Below are 15,809 nucleotides of genomic sequence, written 5' to 3' on the forward strand. Positions count from 1 at the left end.
GCACCAGCTGTAGCTTTTGGACCATCTTCAAAGGTAGCTCATGCAGAGGGTGTTGCAACTTTCGAATTGTGAGATTGTCAGAATACGAATTACTGATGTCAGGCTGTCGCTGATCCAGGAACAGCCATGGGTGGCAAACTGCGAAGCCAGTTGAGCCTCTAAAAACAGCTTTGAATTGAGAAGAACTGCTCAAGTTGCACACCTGTTCCTTTAGACACCTGTTCCTCCACCCAGAACAGGTCGTCTCCTTAATTCCTGGATCTGAAAACAACTTACCCACACAGCACCTCCACCTTGTATGATTCAGTTCGTTTATTAAATGTACTCTTGAGATTCTGATTGTTCTAACGTTTTGCTTTATCCCACCCTCAATACCTAATTTATTAGACACACTGATAGCTTGATTGTTGGTGTCAGATTCCGAGACTCAGCCCTACCTTTGATAAGCAGATTTCTGCCAGTTATCAGGTAACTTTTGAAACAATGTTTATTGTACCTACCTAAACTTTTTGAAGCTTTATTGGTATTTTCCTGCACTCTGTTTTTTCCCTTTGCAGGAGTAGACAGCTTCTTCTCTGCTAAGGTTTGCTTCTTTGAGTCTGCTTTCTTCTTTTTCGTCGCTCTACGTGGCTCTGCGAGCATTCTTACTTCTCGTGGGAAAGCAGTAAGCACCTGGATTGCCCCAGCTTTTATCTTGGCTTCCAGACCCTCCTCTGTGCCAAATTCATCTGTTTGTGAGATTTTGTAAAGGGGCAGCACATGCAGCTGCTCATCATTGGGTATCACCCCAACCATGCGGTTATCTTCTTTTGTTAATGTACAAACCTAGCCAAAAAAAAACGGGGGGGGGGGGAGAGATATAATAAATAATCACTTATTTGTTAGTGAAGCAACTTCAGCAATTGTGATATTTATGTTTTACCATGCAGAATAATATTCTACTTGGGGTGCTTGTGTGAAAAATATGGAAATTCGCCTCTCCTTCAAACATCAAGCCACATGTCATGGTTTGAATAACACTGCACAATTTTAGAAACACTAACAGCACAATCCTTCACATATCTACTCAGCTGCTTTTCACCTTTAAAAAGTTCTTCTATCTAATGACTTTCACAAGTGGGGAACCCCCTGAGCAGATTTTGGGCAGCACAGGGGAGAAAAGTTTTGTTGCACTTGTGGAAGTGCACATGCAATGATTTGGTTCCCTTACCTCTGTCAATCCATAAAAACTTTTAACTTTCAACCACGACAACTTGAAGCGCCCCTTGCAAATCACTTCAGCTTTATAAAGGGAATTGCAACATACCCAAGAACTAGAGGTCTACTTAGGGCAGGAAGCCAGTTATTTGTTTTGTCTTACATTTGTTGCAATTCTGAACTGCTTTTTATTTTATTTTATAAACATGGCTTTTTTGGATAAACATAAAGAAGAGCATAAACAATTAAAAACACAAGCAAGTCTAGAAATAAGGGTGCATTCACAGCTACAGGGTAGCAACCTAAGGAAGCCAAGTAGATAAATTGTAAATGAACAAGCACTTGGGAAACTGAATCCCAATAATGTTGCATACCACAGTGCTTCCATTGTGCATGTTGTGTGTATCCTTATGGGCATGAGCACAGAAATCGATGCAAGCTGTGACACCAGAAAAAGGTCGGCCATCCTTAATCCCAAGTCGACAGTCAGGACCCATGTGCTCATTTTCCACCTAAAAAACATCATTCATTCGTTCATTTTGTGTACCACCCTTCATCGAAGATTACAGGGAGGTTCACAACATAAAAATACAAAATGAAAACACAAAATACATAATAAAACAAATTAATAACTCCCCTCCCACAAATACAAATAAATATTATCTGGGGATAACATTATATCTCACCAAACACCAACAGCTTCAGGGACAATTTTTCATTTGATGTGAACAACTGGACTGAGAATACAAACCCAATTTACATGTCATGGAATACAAAAGGTCACATGAGCATGAGATCACTCCTTCTTTGCCCCTTCCTTTAGCCATCAGGAACTAAAAACCACAATTCCTGGCTTAGCATTACTTCCAAACTGGGGTTTGTGGTTTGTTTTGCTCCAACGAAACAAAAACTTGCACACTCAAGAATGAACCTTGTGTTCACAACATGGTTTGACTGGAGCAGAACAAACCATAACTCCCAAGGATTATGGTTTGTTGCTCTAACCCACTAGAGGAGAGGACTACAGTAAAAACCATTTGCACACTCATGCTAAACCATTAACCATGGCTAACTTGTTAGTGGTTTACCATGACATGCCAACACTGTCATTGTTATGCATTGCTAAATCTGAAAGAAAATGCATGACTTATTTGATGAGAATAGTGCTAAAAATCCTTAGATCTACAATCTAATTAAAGCAACACCTGTCAGGATTTATTCATCTGCCAAACTTCATGCAATACACTGATCAGCAATGAGGATGAAGAATACAACAATTAGTTTTTTGACTCTGTTGGTAAGCAAGGGACACAGCAGCAGGAATTTGAAAGCTGTAACACCAGCAGTGCTTTTCTTTCTAGAAGTCAGTCCTAAAGTGTTTAATGAGACATACTCCCAAGTTAAGTGTGCATAGGATCCCAGCCTAGCTGTTCTTTCAGGTAGGCCAGTTAAGATAACGAAAGGCCTTCATCTAACTTGTGCAGCTTTTCTTTCTGCATCACCAATATTAAAATGATGATGTGTCATAATAATCATTGAGTTTCCTTGATTTTACCTGGTTTTGAAAAGCATCAGGGGCTAGTTTCTGATACAGTGGAGCAACATCAGTGGCTAAAGTTTGCAAATTGTTTTCGAGATGTTCTTCCTAGACAGGGAAAGAAGTCATCATATTATTTTATAGCTTGAGAAGCAGACTAGTAAAACTGTGAAAGCACATCAAACGTAGATTCAGTACGCTATTCAGTCAGCTTCCTGTGGTTTTGGTTACTAACCCACATGTAAGTTTGCTATCATATTGGCAAAACATAGCAACATTCTTGAGAGTTGCTCAAAGGAAGGGAAAAGCAGTCAGCAAATTAATTGCTTGGCACAAAAAGAAGTTCACAAAAGATCCCAAGTTCACTTTCCATTTCCAAGAGAAAGATCTAATGGAGGTGTTGGAAGGGAGTTCACGTTGGCATTAAAATACAAACATCTATTTCTTCTTCAAAGCAAGTACCATGTTTGGAAACCTGCTACATAATGAAAGCATTTGTATGATGCTTTAGAGTGTTCCAAGCATTTCACACACAATAGACTGGTTCACATGTCAAATTATGCCAAACCATGGCTACATTCCTCCCTAGTTATTTTGCTGCTGCACCATACTGACCTAAGCCACAATGTGGCTTTGGGTGTTGTCTAAACCAGCTTCACTGTTTAGCTCTCTCCAGACTAAAAACAAGCTGTAACCAAGATTTGTTGTCTGGTTTACAATTTGTAAACCATGGACCCAGGTTCTGACACCATGCTAAGCCAAACTATGAAATAGCTCAACACAGCACAGAAGCAAAATAACCTGAGAAGAGCAAAGCAGCCCGGGACTTCACTCTAAACCATGGTCTGGCTTTACAAACCAGACCATTATTTCAGTAATACTTACAACTGTCCTGTAAAGTAGGTCATAATTATCATCATCCTAATGTTGCAAATGGGAGCAAAGTGATTCAAATGAAGAGACAGCAGCATACGTAAGGCCGCCTACTGAGTTAATAGGGGAGGTACATATGAGAACTCTGGGTGGATTTTGATCATTGCAGCAGAAATGCTTGCCAGAGGGAAGGATCTCCCCTCTCCTCTCCCTGCACCCCGTTCTCAGGGTTTGCCCAGCACTCCCAAGCAGATTTGGGGAGGGCATGGGAGTGCATGGGGGAGGAGACAAAGAGACAGTCCTGTTGTGCTAATGGGACTTGTGCTGCTTTCCATTAATGCAACAACTTAGCTGAATCCTGCCCTCTGGATCACAGCCAAGGCTATGGGGGAAGATGAGAAAGGGGAGAAGTGAAAAAGCAAACACACAAAATAAGAAACTGTTTTGTTTTAAATTAAAACATCACATTTGCTTAAAGAAAATTCACTTAGACCTATGCTAATATGGCAAACACATCGGTTTGACTAAACAACCTTTGTTACATTTCTCTGAGGACATAGTGGATATCCTTTCCTTTCTCCTTCCCCATCTCCTAAAGGTTTTTTGTCTATTGTCTTCAGTCACTCAGCAATCCATGAACAATGAGCATGCTTAGCTCTCACTGGAGTCTCCCTTGTTCCTTCCCTGTTTCCCCCCCCCCCTATAATTTTTTACACTTTGGCAAATCTCAACTTGCAGACTTCTCCAAAACCTCGTTTTGCCATTCTGGCTACATTAATCTATGGCCTGGACACTGAAAACAGAAGGCATGACGACGAATGGTGAGTACCTTATCTGTCTTAACCGGACAGTACAAAAAACTCATTGCAATTGTGTTTTCCCAAGCTGATACATTTGTGACTTCATTTAGGTTTTGCTAGTCTTGTAGTGGCTCAGTAGTTGAAGCAACATACTTATTTTGCAAGACACTCAGCACGACACTGTGATCCAGTGTGATTGCAATCTCACTCTCTTCTGTGAGATGGGGGAAACCACACATATACCCCAAGGGATTCCTCTTTGCATCCATGGATTATTTCCAGATGACACTCCTTGTGCACATGACACCCTCACTGATCTCCCAAAGATTCCCAGGGTATGCCCATGTTGCACAAGCATTAAGATGGCATCTGATGAAGTAAGACTAATCCAGGAAAGCTCAAGCCATAATAAGGGTGTTAATCTTTAAAAATGCTTCAAGACTCTTCACTGTTTTTGTTGTTGTTACAGCAAGAAACAGACTAAAGAAACCTGGTCGCTTTTACACGCACAATACCATAATACCATGAACTCCCGTACACAAAAATGTTGCTATCTACCCAATATTTCTCTTTGACTGCATTCTAGCCAACAGAGATATCTGGCTTTATAAATCTATGCTATGTGCTATTCTTACCTAAAAGAACAATCTTATACTTCTTTACATTAAACCTCATCTCACTCGGTCCAGTTGCTCAAATGATCCATATCTGTCTGTACTTTGAATCTATCTTCTTCTGCTTTTGCATTGCTATACTTCCTAGATTTATGTCATCTGCAAAATGATCAATATTCAGTATTTAGCTAAAATAACACCTAATAAAAACAGTGACAGCAACAGAAAACAGATTTATAAAGTGATCCATCTTTTTCATCCTTAACATAAGAACTATACGATTTAGCACTTGCTTCAGCAGCACATAAGTATATGAAAACGCCTCATCCCACACCAGCCTGCTTGTTGATTAAGAATTGCACAGGAGTCCCTATTGTGGCGCTCTTGCCAAAGGCGATTCACAGTGCAGGGACACAGGGGAGGGTTTTCTCTGTGATAGCCCCATAACTTTGTAACAGTCTCTTCTCTGGGGTGCATTATTCCCCTACATGGTTTTCATTTAGATGACTGGCAAAAACACACCTGCAGACCCATGATTTTGGAATAGATTAATAACTAGCACAAGGAGAAGGTTTTCACTGTACTTTCAACGTTTTCCTGTCATTATTGTATTTTACAATGGGTTTCAGTTTGTTTATAGCTAAATATGGCTTTAATGTTTTTTGATATTGAACGTTTTTAATGTTTACTGTGTGCCACTCTGGGGCACTCAGATACAGGAAAATATTGCAAATATTTAAAACAAACCAAAACCACACACTATCAGCATGCCCCCTATGCAAGCATGAAGTTCATGAAGCATTCCAACTTTTTTAAAAATTGGGAATATGGGAAATAAAAACTAATCGGTGGCTGAAATAACTGTTATTTAAACTGACACCTTGAAGATGTTTGAGGATGTTCAATTTCTATCTGGGAGGGAACATACATAAACTGCAGTCGGCTATGGGCTACTGGAGGCATGAAAGGATGGCATCGGTGAAGGAGCCAGCAAGTGAACTGCAAACAAAAGGGTAAATAAAACGTCAAGAAAGACCTTGGTGTACTGTAAACCAATAATGCATGAGAGCTTTGGCACAAACAGCACTGTCGTGGTGCTCAGTCTTCACACAGAATCTATGTAGTAAGGATGGGGGGGGGTTGAGGATATTACTTTTTTTTTGCTTTAACAGATCTTTATTGAAAAGTAATGTTTTACAAAAAGTTTACAGAAAAGAAAAAAAGAAAGAAAAAACATTATCATTTCATCACCTAGGTAATTAAATACATCAAAATACTGCTGTTGACTTCCCGTCACCATCTGCAACTTGTCTCCTTTATATTCTTCATGTACTGACATTCCTCATCAAAATCTTGTTATTCTTTTTTGTACATAATAAAGCTTATCCTACCAAATTGTCTGAGTATTTATTGTATGCCCATCAATGCAAAACTGCCATGAAGATTCCTTCCCTGTTGTCGGTTTCTTGCATATAATTCCTGAATTTTTCCCACTTTTCCGTAAATGCCTGTTTGGATTTTCCCTTTAAATTATCTGTTAATTAAGCTATTTCCATAAAACCCAATAACTTGACTTGCCACTCGCCAACTGTAGGGATTTTGTCTCCTTTCAAGTTGGCAGCTATCAACAGGCGGGCTGCCGCCGTAGCATGCAGGAAATGCTCTCTATATTTTACTGGCAAATCTGTATTCAGAATTCCGAGGAGGAAAGCCTCTGGTTTTTTAGTAAAATTGAACTTAAGCATTTTTTCAACTCCTCGTGTATCTGATTCCAAAACACTTTAATTTTACGGCAAGTCCACCACATATGTATCATATCTCCTCTTGCCTCTCCACATCTCCAACAAACATTAGCTATGCTTCTATACATTCTGGACAGCCTGGAGGGCGTGAGGTACCACCGGTACATCATTTTATACATATTTTCTTTGATCGTATATGATACCGTGAATTTCATATTGCATTTCCACAGCTTCTCCCATTCCTCCATCATAATTGCATGGCCAAAGTCCTGGGCCCATTTTATCATGACCTCTTTCACTGCTTCATCCATTACTTCCCACTCAAGAAGGAGGTGGTACATTTTAGATATTATCTTATTATTACTGTTCATCAAATCTTTTTCTAGTCTGGATGTTTCTGAATTAAATCCTATTTTTTTATCCTCCTTAAAGACTTCATTTAATTGATGGTAATCTAACCAGCTTACTAATTCGTTTTTTAGTTCGTCGTATCCTTTTAATTTGAATTGTTCGTCGTCCTTGATCAGCAGTGATCTATATGTAGCCCATTTGTCCTTGGTGGTTTTTTTCCTTGAGGATATTACATTAGGTATCATGCTGCCTTGAATGCTTATAAATGTATATGCCCAAGCAATCATTAGCAAAAAAAAAAACCTGCACCCTTTTTGCTTTTAGTCTAAAATTAGAAATTATTTTGAGAAAGGTAGGGAGGACACTTACTTGTTTGTGATCATCAGTGAGAAGTCTAAATTTCCTGGGGGCTTTGCTTCTGGCAAACTTACAGCCATTATAATACATACTCCATGAACAGCCAAATGAGAATGATGCTCCACATGTCTCTGGATCAAGGCCTTGACAGGCGCAGGTACGACTGTGGAAGATTTAAACAAGTGGCAATCAGCCAGCAGTGCAGCAAGCTTCTATAAATGCATATCCCAAACATCTCTGAACAGAACAATGGAAAAACACACGTCATAGTTTATCAGCGGTTTTTGATAATGACCTATTTGGGTATAAATGTTACTTTTCCATTACTGTGTATAAGAGATTTCCTAGTCAATTGACCTACTAATAGGATATACTAAGTTTATACTTTACGCTATTTAGAGAAAGAAATCATGCTTGATAGATTTGGTTGTGATTCCTTGACAGCATCAGTAGAAGCACAACAAGATGTGGCTCAGGTAAATTAAAATGAAGAGAAACACCTGTCTTCATTTCATTTTTTGCCAGTGATGGAAACAGGAGGAGCAGGAAGCTCATTTTGGTCCTCCCACACTATACAGTGGTACCTCGGTTTAAGTACACAATTGGTTCCGGAAGTCTGTACTTAACCTGAAGCGTACTTAACCTGAAGAGAACTTTCCCATTGAAAGTAATGGAAAGTGGATTAATCCATTCCAGACAGTCTGTGGAGTACTTAAACTGAAGCATACTTAACCTGAAGTGAACTTTCCCATTGAAAGTAATGGAAAGTGGATTAATCCGTTCCAGACGGGTCCGCAGAGTTCTCAACCTGAAGCATGCTTAACCCGAAGTATGAGTGTAATTGTTTCTGGAAGTCTGTACTTAACCTGAAGTGAACTTTCCCATTGAAACTAATGGAAAGTGGAGTAATCCGTTCCAGACGGGTCCGTGGAATACTTAAACTGAAAGTACTCAAACCGAAGTGTACTTAAACCGAGGTATGACTGTACTCAAATTGGCAATTAAATGTTGGCTACATCCTACTCAACTACAAAATAACACTTTTTCAAGTTTTATGTACAGTACTAGGGCTGGAATCCGAAATCTTAAAAAGACTAATTACGAATCACAGAGGTAAATTATGTGGGAGAATTAAAACTTTCATGCATCAAAATATCAGTATTCTGGAGTGCACTCACTCTTCATTTAGTGCACATCTTCGGCTAGTTGGACAGCCATATTTTCTGAGGCTCTGGGTCAGTTCCTTGTATAGAGTGTCAGCCAGAAGATGAGGAATCCCCTCCCAAGCCAAAATAAGTATCACAATGACGGCATTTTGGCAGTGATGTCCTGCACGCTGTCGAACCAAGCAGAGCAGTTTTTCTTCATCACTACTTCTTCGTATCACCTGAAAAACAGGTTGAATTGTTTGTAGATCAAACAGAAAGGATCTAAGGCAATGATGCCAGTTATTTCTTTGCAGAGGCCCTGCTGTCATATTGGATTTCTTCTAAAGATTGCATATTGCTACCAACCCTTATTTACCAGAATTTTGTTTTATTAGTGTCTTCACCACTCTCTCTAAGTTTGCCACATCTGGAGGGTTATTTGTTACCCATCCCTGCCTCAAGGCACACCAGAACTCAATTTCCTTCTCCTCTTCATGGCTCATGCACAGATATATATATGTGTTAAAGTGAAGAAGGTAAAGCCAGGTCCTACAGAGCTTCCTCCAATCATGAGCATGGCACCAGAAGACAGGAAAAAGGATTGTGCCCCAAATTCATTGTTCATTTTGCAGAGATGATGGATTAGATCCGGCATAGGCAACCTTGGCTCTCCAGATGTTTTGGACTACAATTCCCACAATCCCGGACCACTAGGCCCTGTTAACTAGGGATCATGGGAGGTAGTGCCAAAACATCTGGAGAGCCAAGGTTACCTATGCCTGGATTAGATTAATGGGATTAACTGGTTTGCACTGTGTTACATGTTTGAAAGCTTGTAAATTCTTTTAAATTGGTAGGCAAAACAGTAAAATAATTATTACTAATAGAAACCCACCAGTGTTGTCTTACCAATGCATCAACTCTAACCAGGTTACAAAACCACAGTTGGAGATGGATTAACAAAATCCATAGTTAGTGTCAGTACAGCAGTTAATGCTGAGCCACCACTAAAGCGGGAAAGACAAGGCAGAATTTGCAACAAAGTGGAGGAAGGAGAGAAAAGAGCACAGAAACCCATTCCTTGTTCAGTGATTGGCCTATTAAAAAAATGCTTGATGTAACATTCAATTTACACACTTTCTCAATTCTTCTTTGATAATAGTACCAGTAATGGAAGAGCACGCAAAGCATATGCAAGTCCGGATCTTAGGAAGTTACAGACCATAAAATGCAGAGATACCTACTCACACATTATGTCACAAATGTGAATGAAATTAAGCAGATGAGACAGAAGGATGTCAAAAGAGGGCTTCTGCTGCCTATACCAGGCATCCCCAAACTGCGGCCCTCCAGATGTTTTGGACTACAATTCCCATCATCCCTGACCGCTGGTCCTCTTAGCTAGGAATCATGGGAGTTGTAGGCCAAAACATCTGGAGGGCCGCAGTTTGGGGATGCCTGGCCTATACCTCCCCTCGCACCCAGCTGAGTGCCGTTGAGAACAGCTGTGGGGCATGCCCAATGGTAGGCTCCTAAACTGTTTCTAGTGCTAATCAGCTGGGCAGTGGGCCTACATGCCACACATGAAAGTCAGTTAAGGGCCCGAAGTGGCTCACCGATTTCCCAAATGTGATCTACACCCACATGTTTTAGCAGTTACATGTACATATGATCCTGGAACAAAGTCATCACCAGCTCATTTGTCTTAGAAACAACATCCTATGCTATTTATTCCTTTGTAAAAGTACAACCTTGAAGTACTAAACAGAGATGGTCAGCACAAATAGATTCACAACCAGTTTTAGTGAAGTAGCAGGCTCTGTATTCAACTGTACTAGCAGCAAGTTACGTAGCGATTATTCAATGTTAAGATATTAGATTTAAACTCCTTAAATACACCAGAAGCCTTATGATCCAGTCTCTCACTGAGTTGTATTCCACAATGCCATTTTTTTTTGACCAACACAGACTCTGTACCTTTAATAGCTGCAGAAATTCAATGTGAGCAGGTTTTCAAATCATTCCACATCCTTGACAGCAAAAAGGCATAGCACTGAAATTTATGCATGCCATGCAACTGTTGTAGGTTCTGTCGGGGGAGGAGGCACCCCTAAATTCAACATGTCTCCTCCAAATACATATCATTCTACTTAAAATATTTTTGTTAAAACATTTGACGTTTCCAAATACCCAAGATTCCCAAACCACCTGGGGCAATTCTGAGTCACACTTTTAAAGACACTTATGTTCCTTTCTAGACAGAGTGAAAATCTAAGGTCTATTGGAAAACAAGCAAATAGTTTTTCAACAACTATAATTCACTGTGGATTGCTTTCTTGTAGGGCTGTACCATTTAATTGTTTAAATGTTGGATTGAGCCAGCTGTAGCTTAGCTGATAGTAGAACTATGACTTATAAGTGCATTTATTTATGTATTTATGGCTTTGCTAAAACAATTTTATTTTTTGCTTGATGCTATGATTGGGAATGAAAAAGTATTAAAACAGGTCTACCAAGTCTACTACTCTTTTTTTTTACTGAATTTTACAGAAGGCATGCCAGAATTGTAACTTCACATCTTCAGTAATGAAATCAAAATGAATTTACCCCCAAAGTTCTTTCGAAATGCTCTCAATATTATACATCCCTCAATACTTAAAATGAAGCCAGTGCTGATTTTCATAATATCCCTACGTCTATAAAAATAGTGGTATGAATTATTAGTCTTGTAAATTTCTCTAAGAATTTCTATTATCACCATCACATTAACAGTGGTACCTCGGTTTAAGAACAGTCCTCTTTAAGAACGATTCGGTTTACGAACTCCGCAAAACCAGAAATAGTGTCCCGGTTTGAGAACTTTACCTCAGTCTAAGAATGGAATCCGAACGGTGGAAGGGCACCGGCAGCGGGAGACCTCATTAGGGAAAGCGCACCTCAGTTTAAGAATGGTTTCGGTTTAAGAACGGACTTCTGGAACGGATTAAGTTCGTAAACTGCGGTACCACTATATACTGGAATTCGCAGTACTGACTACAGAACAGGAGTAGGCACTATCCCAGTAACCACAATGTTCTGCAAACTTCCTGGATAGAACAGTTGTAGAGCTGTATCGACATAAGGTTTTTATTTTTGAATTTCACCATACTGTATATCAACAATGTTGTAACTTCAACATGTGACTGCAGCTTAGGTTATTCATCTTTTTTTTTTAAAAAAAATGTTTACCGTATATCCTGCCTTTCTTCCATGGTACTGAAGGTTATCTACAAAATTCCCAAGCAGTGTCCCATCCAAGCACCAGCCAAACTGATATCAGTTTAGCTTCAGACTGTCTCTATACGCAGCACGCCTATACTGCTCACCTTTATAGACATATAGTTACTCACAAACTCATGCAAAAAAGTTAAACGTACGTTCCATTCTTAGGAATCATTCTTGGTAACTTAATTGTTTCAAATCATGATGTTGAACAAATCCACTTACATCTTCAAGCAAATGAGGATTTTTATTTGGAACCACAAACAAAAGAATAACTGAACACATTCAAAGCACTATCTTGCTCATTATTAAAAACATCAAATTGCAGAGGATCATGAAAGTATACAATCTCCCCCTCAACTAAAGTTTGAAATGGTACAGTACAGGAAGGACTGAAGCATGGGTTACTTCTGCATTTTTTAATTGGATTTTTAGATTGTCTGCTTTTCTGGTAAATTACATGTGAGAGAACCTACTGTAGCCTGAATTTATCTCAAGGACGATCTCCTTTTCCACTTTTCCTACACACTGGGGACTCCTGAATATGAAATGATCAGGTAATAAGATGGCATTTCAACATACTTCAAACTATGGTGTTTCATAATGGCATATAATCAGCCGTCATTACGCAGGAGTACTTTTAGGATCTTGCATAATCACATATTCTAGAGATACTTAAAATCTTCCCATGTTATTGACTTGTATATGTAAAAGACTATTCCTTAAATAAATTATTAAAAATATCCGTTTTTACAAAACCACATACCTCAATGTCTAGAATGCACTTATAAAAGTTAATGCTATGGGCAAGCATACTTCCTGCAGCAGTTTTAACTGCTTGGGTTCTACTTACTTGAAATATCTCTTTTAGATTGCTGAAGCAACTGTCTCAACCCTTGGCAGGAGCTCTGGAATAAGGAACAAGTTCTCTGTGAATAAATATTACTTGATGTAGACTGTCCCTTCAACATCAGCCAACTAACTAACATGAACGTGCATGGGTTCACACACATTTAAATGATAGAATGAATTGCACTAATGTGAAATCCATACATAAGGTGAAATAGCTTCTCTCTATGGCAGTATAGGTTAGGGCAGTTAATTCCAAAATGGAACACCCTGCAGACAAGATTCCATCTGCCTGCAGTGACAGACAGACAGCACTCTAGGAAAGACTGCAGACCCGTGGCTTACAATGCATGCAAGACAAATGGAACAAAAGACTCCAATCAATAAAACACTTGAAATCATATCAGTTTATAACAGCCTGGTTCACACAAAACATTAAGCCACGGTTTGTTTGAATGTCTGGACTCAACCCAGCAGTCTCACCATGGTTTGCTTTCAGCCAACAAACCACAATATGAAGCTGTGGCTTGTTACTGGCTTAAAAATCATCTCTGGTTTTAGCATTATGCTTGAACACAACCATGGAATGCTTGGCACCCCAACCCAGATACTCAAAAGGGACAAGGCAAGTGGAAGCAAACCAAGGTTGGGAGAAACAAGTCATGGCTTAACATTATGTGCAAATACACCAGGTGTGTCACTTCTGCCAGTATAAAAAGCAACAATGCAGCAAAAACTAAATAGGAATTGAGGTATGCATTAACCAGCCCCAGGGGAAGAATGTGAATTGCGGCAATTTATTTGAACTCTGACACATTGCTCAAACCTTCATGTAGCAAAATCTCTGACCTATTATTCTTCCATCACCAAAGATACAACCATGGATTTAAATTTTCTGGATGTCTGGTCCAATCACTACTGGAATATTGTGACATGAAGATGTAACACAAGTGAGAACAGTAAGCTCTAAATGAAATGGCACAGTGTAGATATGCAAAGTCAAGTCTCTACTGGTCTGATATGCACAACACTTTAAACCACAATTACACTAAACTGTGGTTTTAAGGTGAACATGCAGCATGCATGTCTCTTCTACCCGGCTCTTATTGCTGCCATGGAGCTAGGCGGCCATGGTCTGGCTAAGTGTTACTAAGTGTTACTTCTGAACTTGAGCCTGTGATTCATTTCCTCCGAACAAGTTTAGCTCCCAACAGGGGTGGAAAACAAGCAAAACGCCCATGATTTCAGTAAGGTGCAGCCTTACTCTTGAAACCATGTTTAGTTAACTGCGGTTTAAAGTGATGTGAAAATGAGACTGCTGTCTTGAAAGCAGGAAAGTGCTGAGCACATCAGCTTTTAAAAAAGATCCTAACTGCAGCTTTCTTTTCTCTCTTAATTGTACCCTGTAGCTTCTTCAATGCATTATAATCCTTATCACACCAAGATGACATTTAATAGGCCAGTCAGATATAGACTGCAGAAAGGACCGTGTGGTTCTATTGAACAAGGGTCTATTGAACAGAAACACTGATCTTCCACACTTTCTTTACAGCGTTAAATTTTATAATTTAAAATTTCGACAGTGGAACAGACTCCCTCGGAAGGTGGTGGACTCTCCTTCATTGGAGATGTTTAAGCAGAGATAGGATGGCCATCTGTCATGACCGCAGTAGTTGAGATTCCTGCATTGCAGGGGTTGGACTAGATGACTTTCAGGGTCCCTCCCAACTCTACAATTCGAGACAAACTATAGGAACAGCTCAAAGCCACATGACAGAAAAACAGGATGAAGCTTTTAGAAGATGGTCAAATACAGACTACTGAGGTTCATCTCCCTGCTTTAGCAGATAATTAGAGATAATTTCCAAACTTTATGTATTACACTTTCCCCCATTCTCACTAATGTCACCTATTCTTGAGACGTTTCATTTCTGTCTTTTATAGCTTGGGACCCAAGTACCTAAAAGAGCACCTCCCCCAATATCATCCATCTCAAATCTTACAGTCAGCGGGGGAAGTCCTGCGGGTGGTGCCCACCATCTTGGTAGTTCCCCATTTGTGGAATGCTTTCCCTGGTGAGGTACATCTCCCTTCTTCATTATTAGCATTCAGAAGTGATTTTAAAGCCTGCATATTCACCCAGGCATTTGATGGCTGCAATATATTGCTTCCTGGCAACCTTGAAATTATTTAGGTGCAAGGATATCTGATTGTTTTCAAATGATTTGTATTGTTTTTAATTACAAAATCAATACAAGTGCTTAAAAGGTGGGGAAGAAATGTCCCCAATAGTCTAAATACCTCCTAAATCACTGTAATTTATTCTCTCTCTCACTCCTGATAGATATATGCCACTTGATATTTTTACAATTCTTAACCAGTGTACAGCATAAAAACAATATAATTACAACAAAAATAAAGCAGTACAGTCGTACCTCGGGTTACGACCACCTCGGTTTGCGAACAGTTCGGGTTACGAACTGCGCAAACCCGGAAGTGTTTTCGCCGCGCGTGTGTGTGCAGAAGCAGCGCGCGCGCGATCGCGTGATCTGCGCATGCGCAAAGCGCGAAAATCGCAAAAATCGCGCTTTGCGCATGCGCAAAATGGCGGCGCCCATTGCGTTCGGTTTACGAACTATTCGGGTTACGAACTGCGTTCTGGAACGGATCGCGTTCGTAACCCGAGGTATTACTGTAGTATAAAAGCATCATGGATGACTTTGTTGGATACAAACCCAAACCAGGAATTAATATAAAGAAAAACAGGATAAGATTCTTATGTGTCAGGGAAAGCCTGGGCGAAACTATCTGACTTCACAAAACATCTGAAACAACTGGTGGTTGTTGCTTCACTTACAGCAAAGGGTATTTCTTAATGCAGGGGCAATAACAGAAAATGCCCATTTTCATATCATTACCCTATGACATTCTGTAGGGTACAGTACTACAAGAATTTCCTCAGATTATCTGATTGATCCTACAGGCCTATACAAGGGCAGGCAGTCTTTCAGGTATCCTGGTCTGAGTTGTTTATTTATATGTTAACAACAAGTCCTTCAACATGGCGCAGTACCTGATCG

General features: G+C 39.7%; 1 protein-coding gene across 1 annotated transcript in view; it reads right to left on the minus strand.

The window, feature by feature from the left end:
* The window catches only part of TET1 (tet methylcytosine dioxygenase 1), a 79,792-nt gene that overhangs the window by 14,079 nt on the left and 49,904 nt on the right, over positions 1 to 15,809 (minus strand). Inside the window, exons 8-12 of the mRNA XM_060274942.1 lie at positions 8,650 to 8,858; positions 7,484 to 7,634; positions 2,753 to 2,842; positions 1,572 to 1,709; positions 501 to 825 (exon numbers count right to left, since the gene is read on the minus strand). Of these exons, the coding sequence (XP_060130925.1) occupies positions 501 to 825; positions 1,572 to 1,709; positions 2,753 to 2,842; positions 7,484 to 7,634; positions 8,650 to 8,858 (913 nt within the window). The remainder of the gene's footprint in view (positions 1 to 500; positions 826 to 1,571; positions 1,710 to 2,752; positions 2,843 to 7,483; positions 7,635 to 8,649; positions 8,859 to 15,809) is intronic.

This window comes from Zootoca vivipara, chromosome 5 (genome assembly GCF_963506605.1).
Source record: "Zootoca vivipara chromosome 5, rZooViv1.1, whole genome shotgun sequence".
Classification (NCBI taxonomy): domain Eukaryota; kingdom Metazoa; phylum Chordata; class Lepidosauria; order Squamata; family Lacertidae; genus Zootoca; species Zootoca vivipara.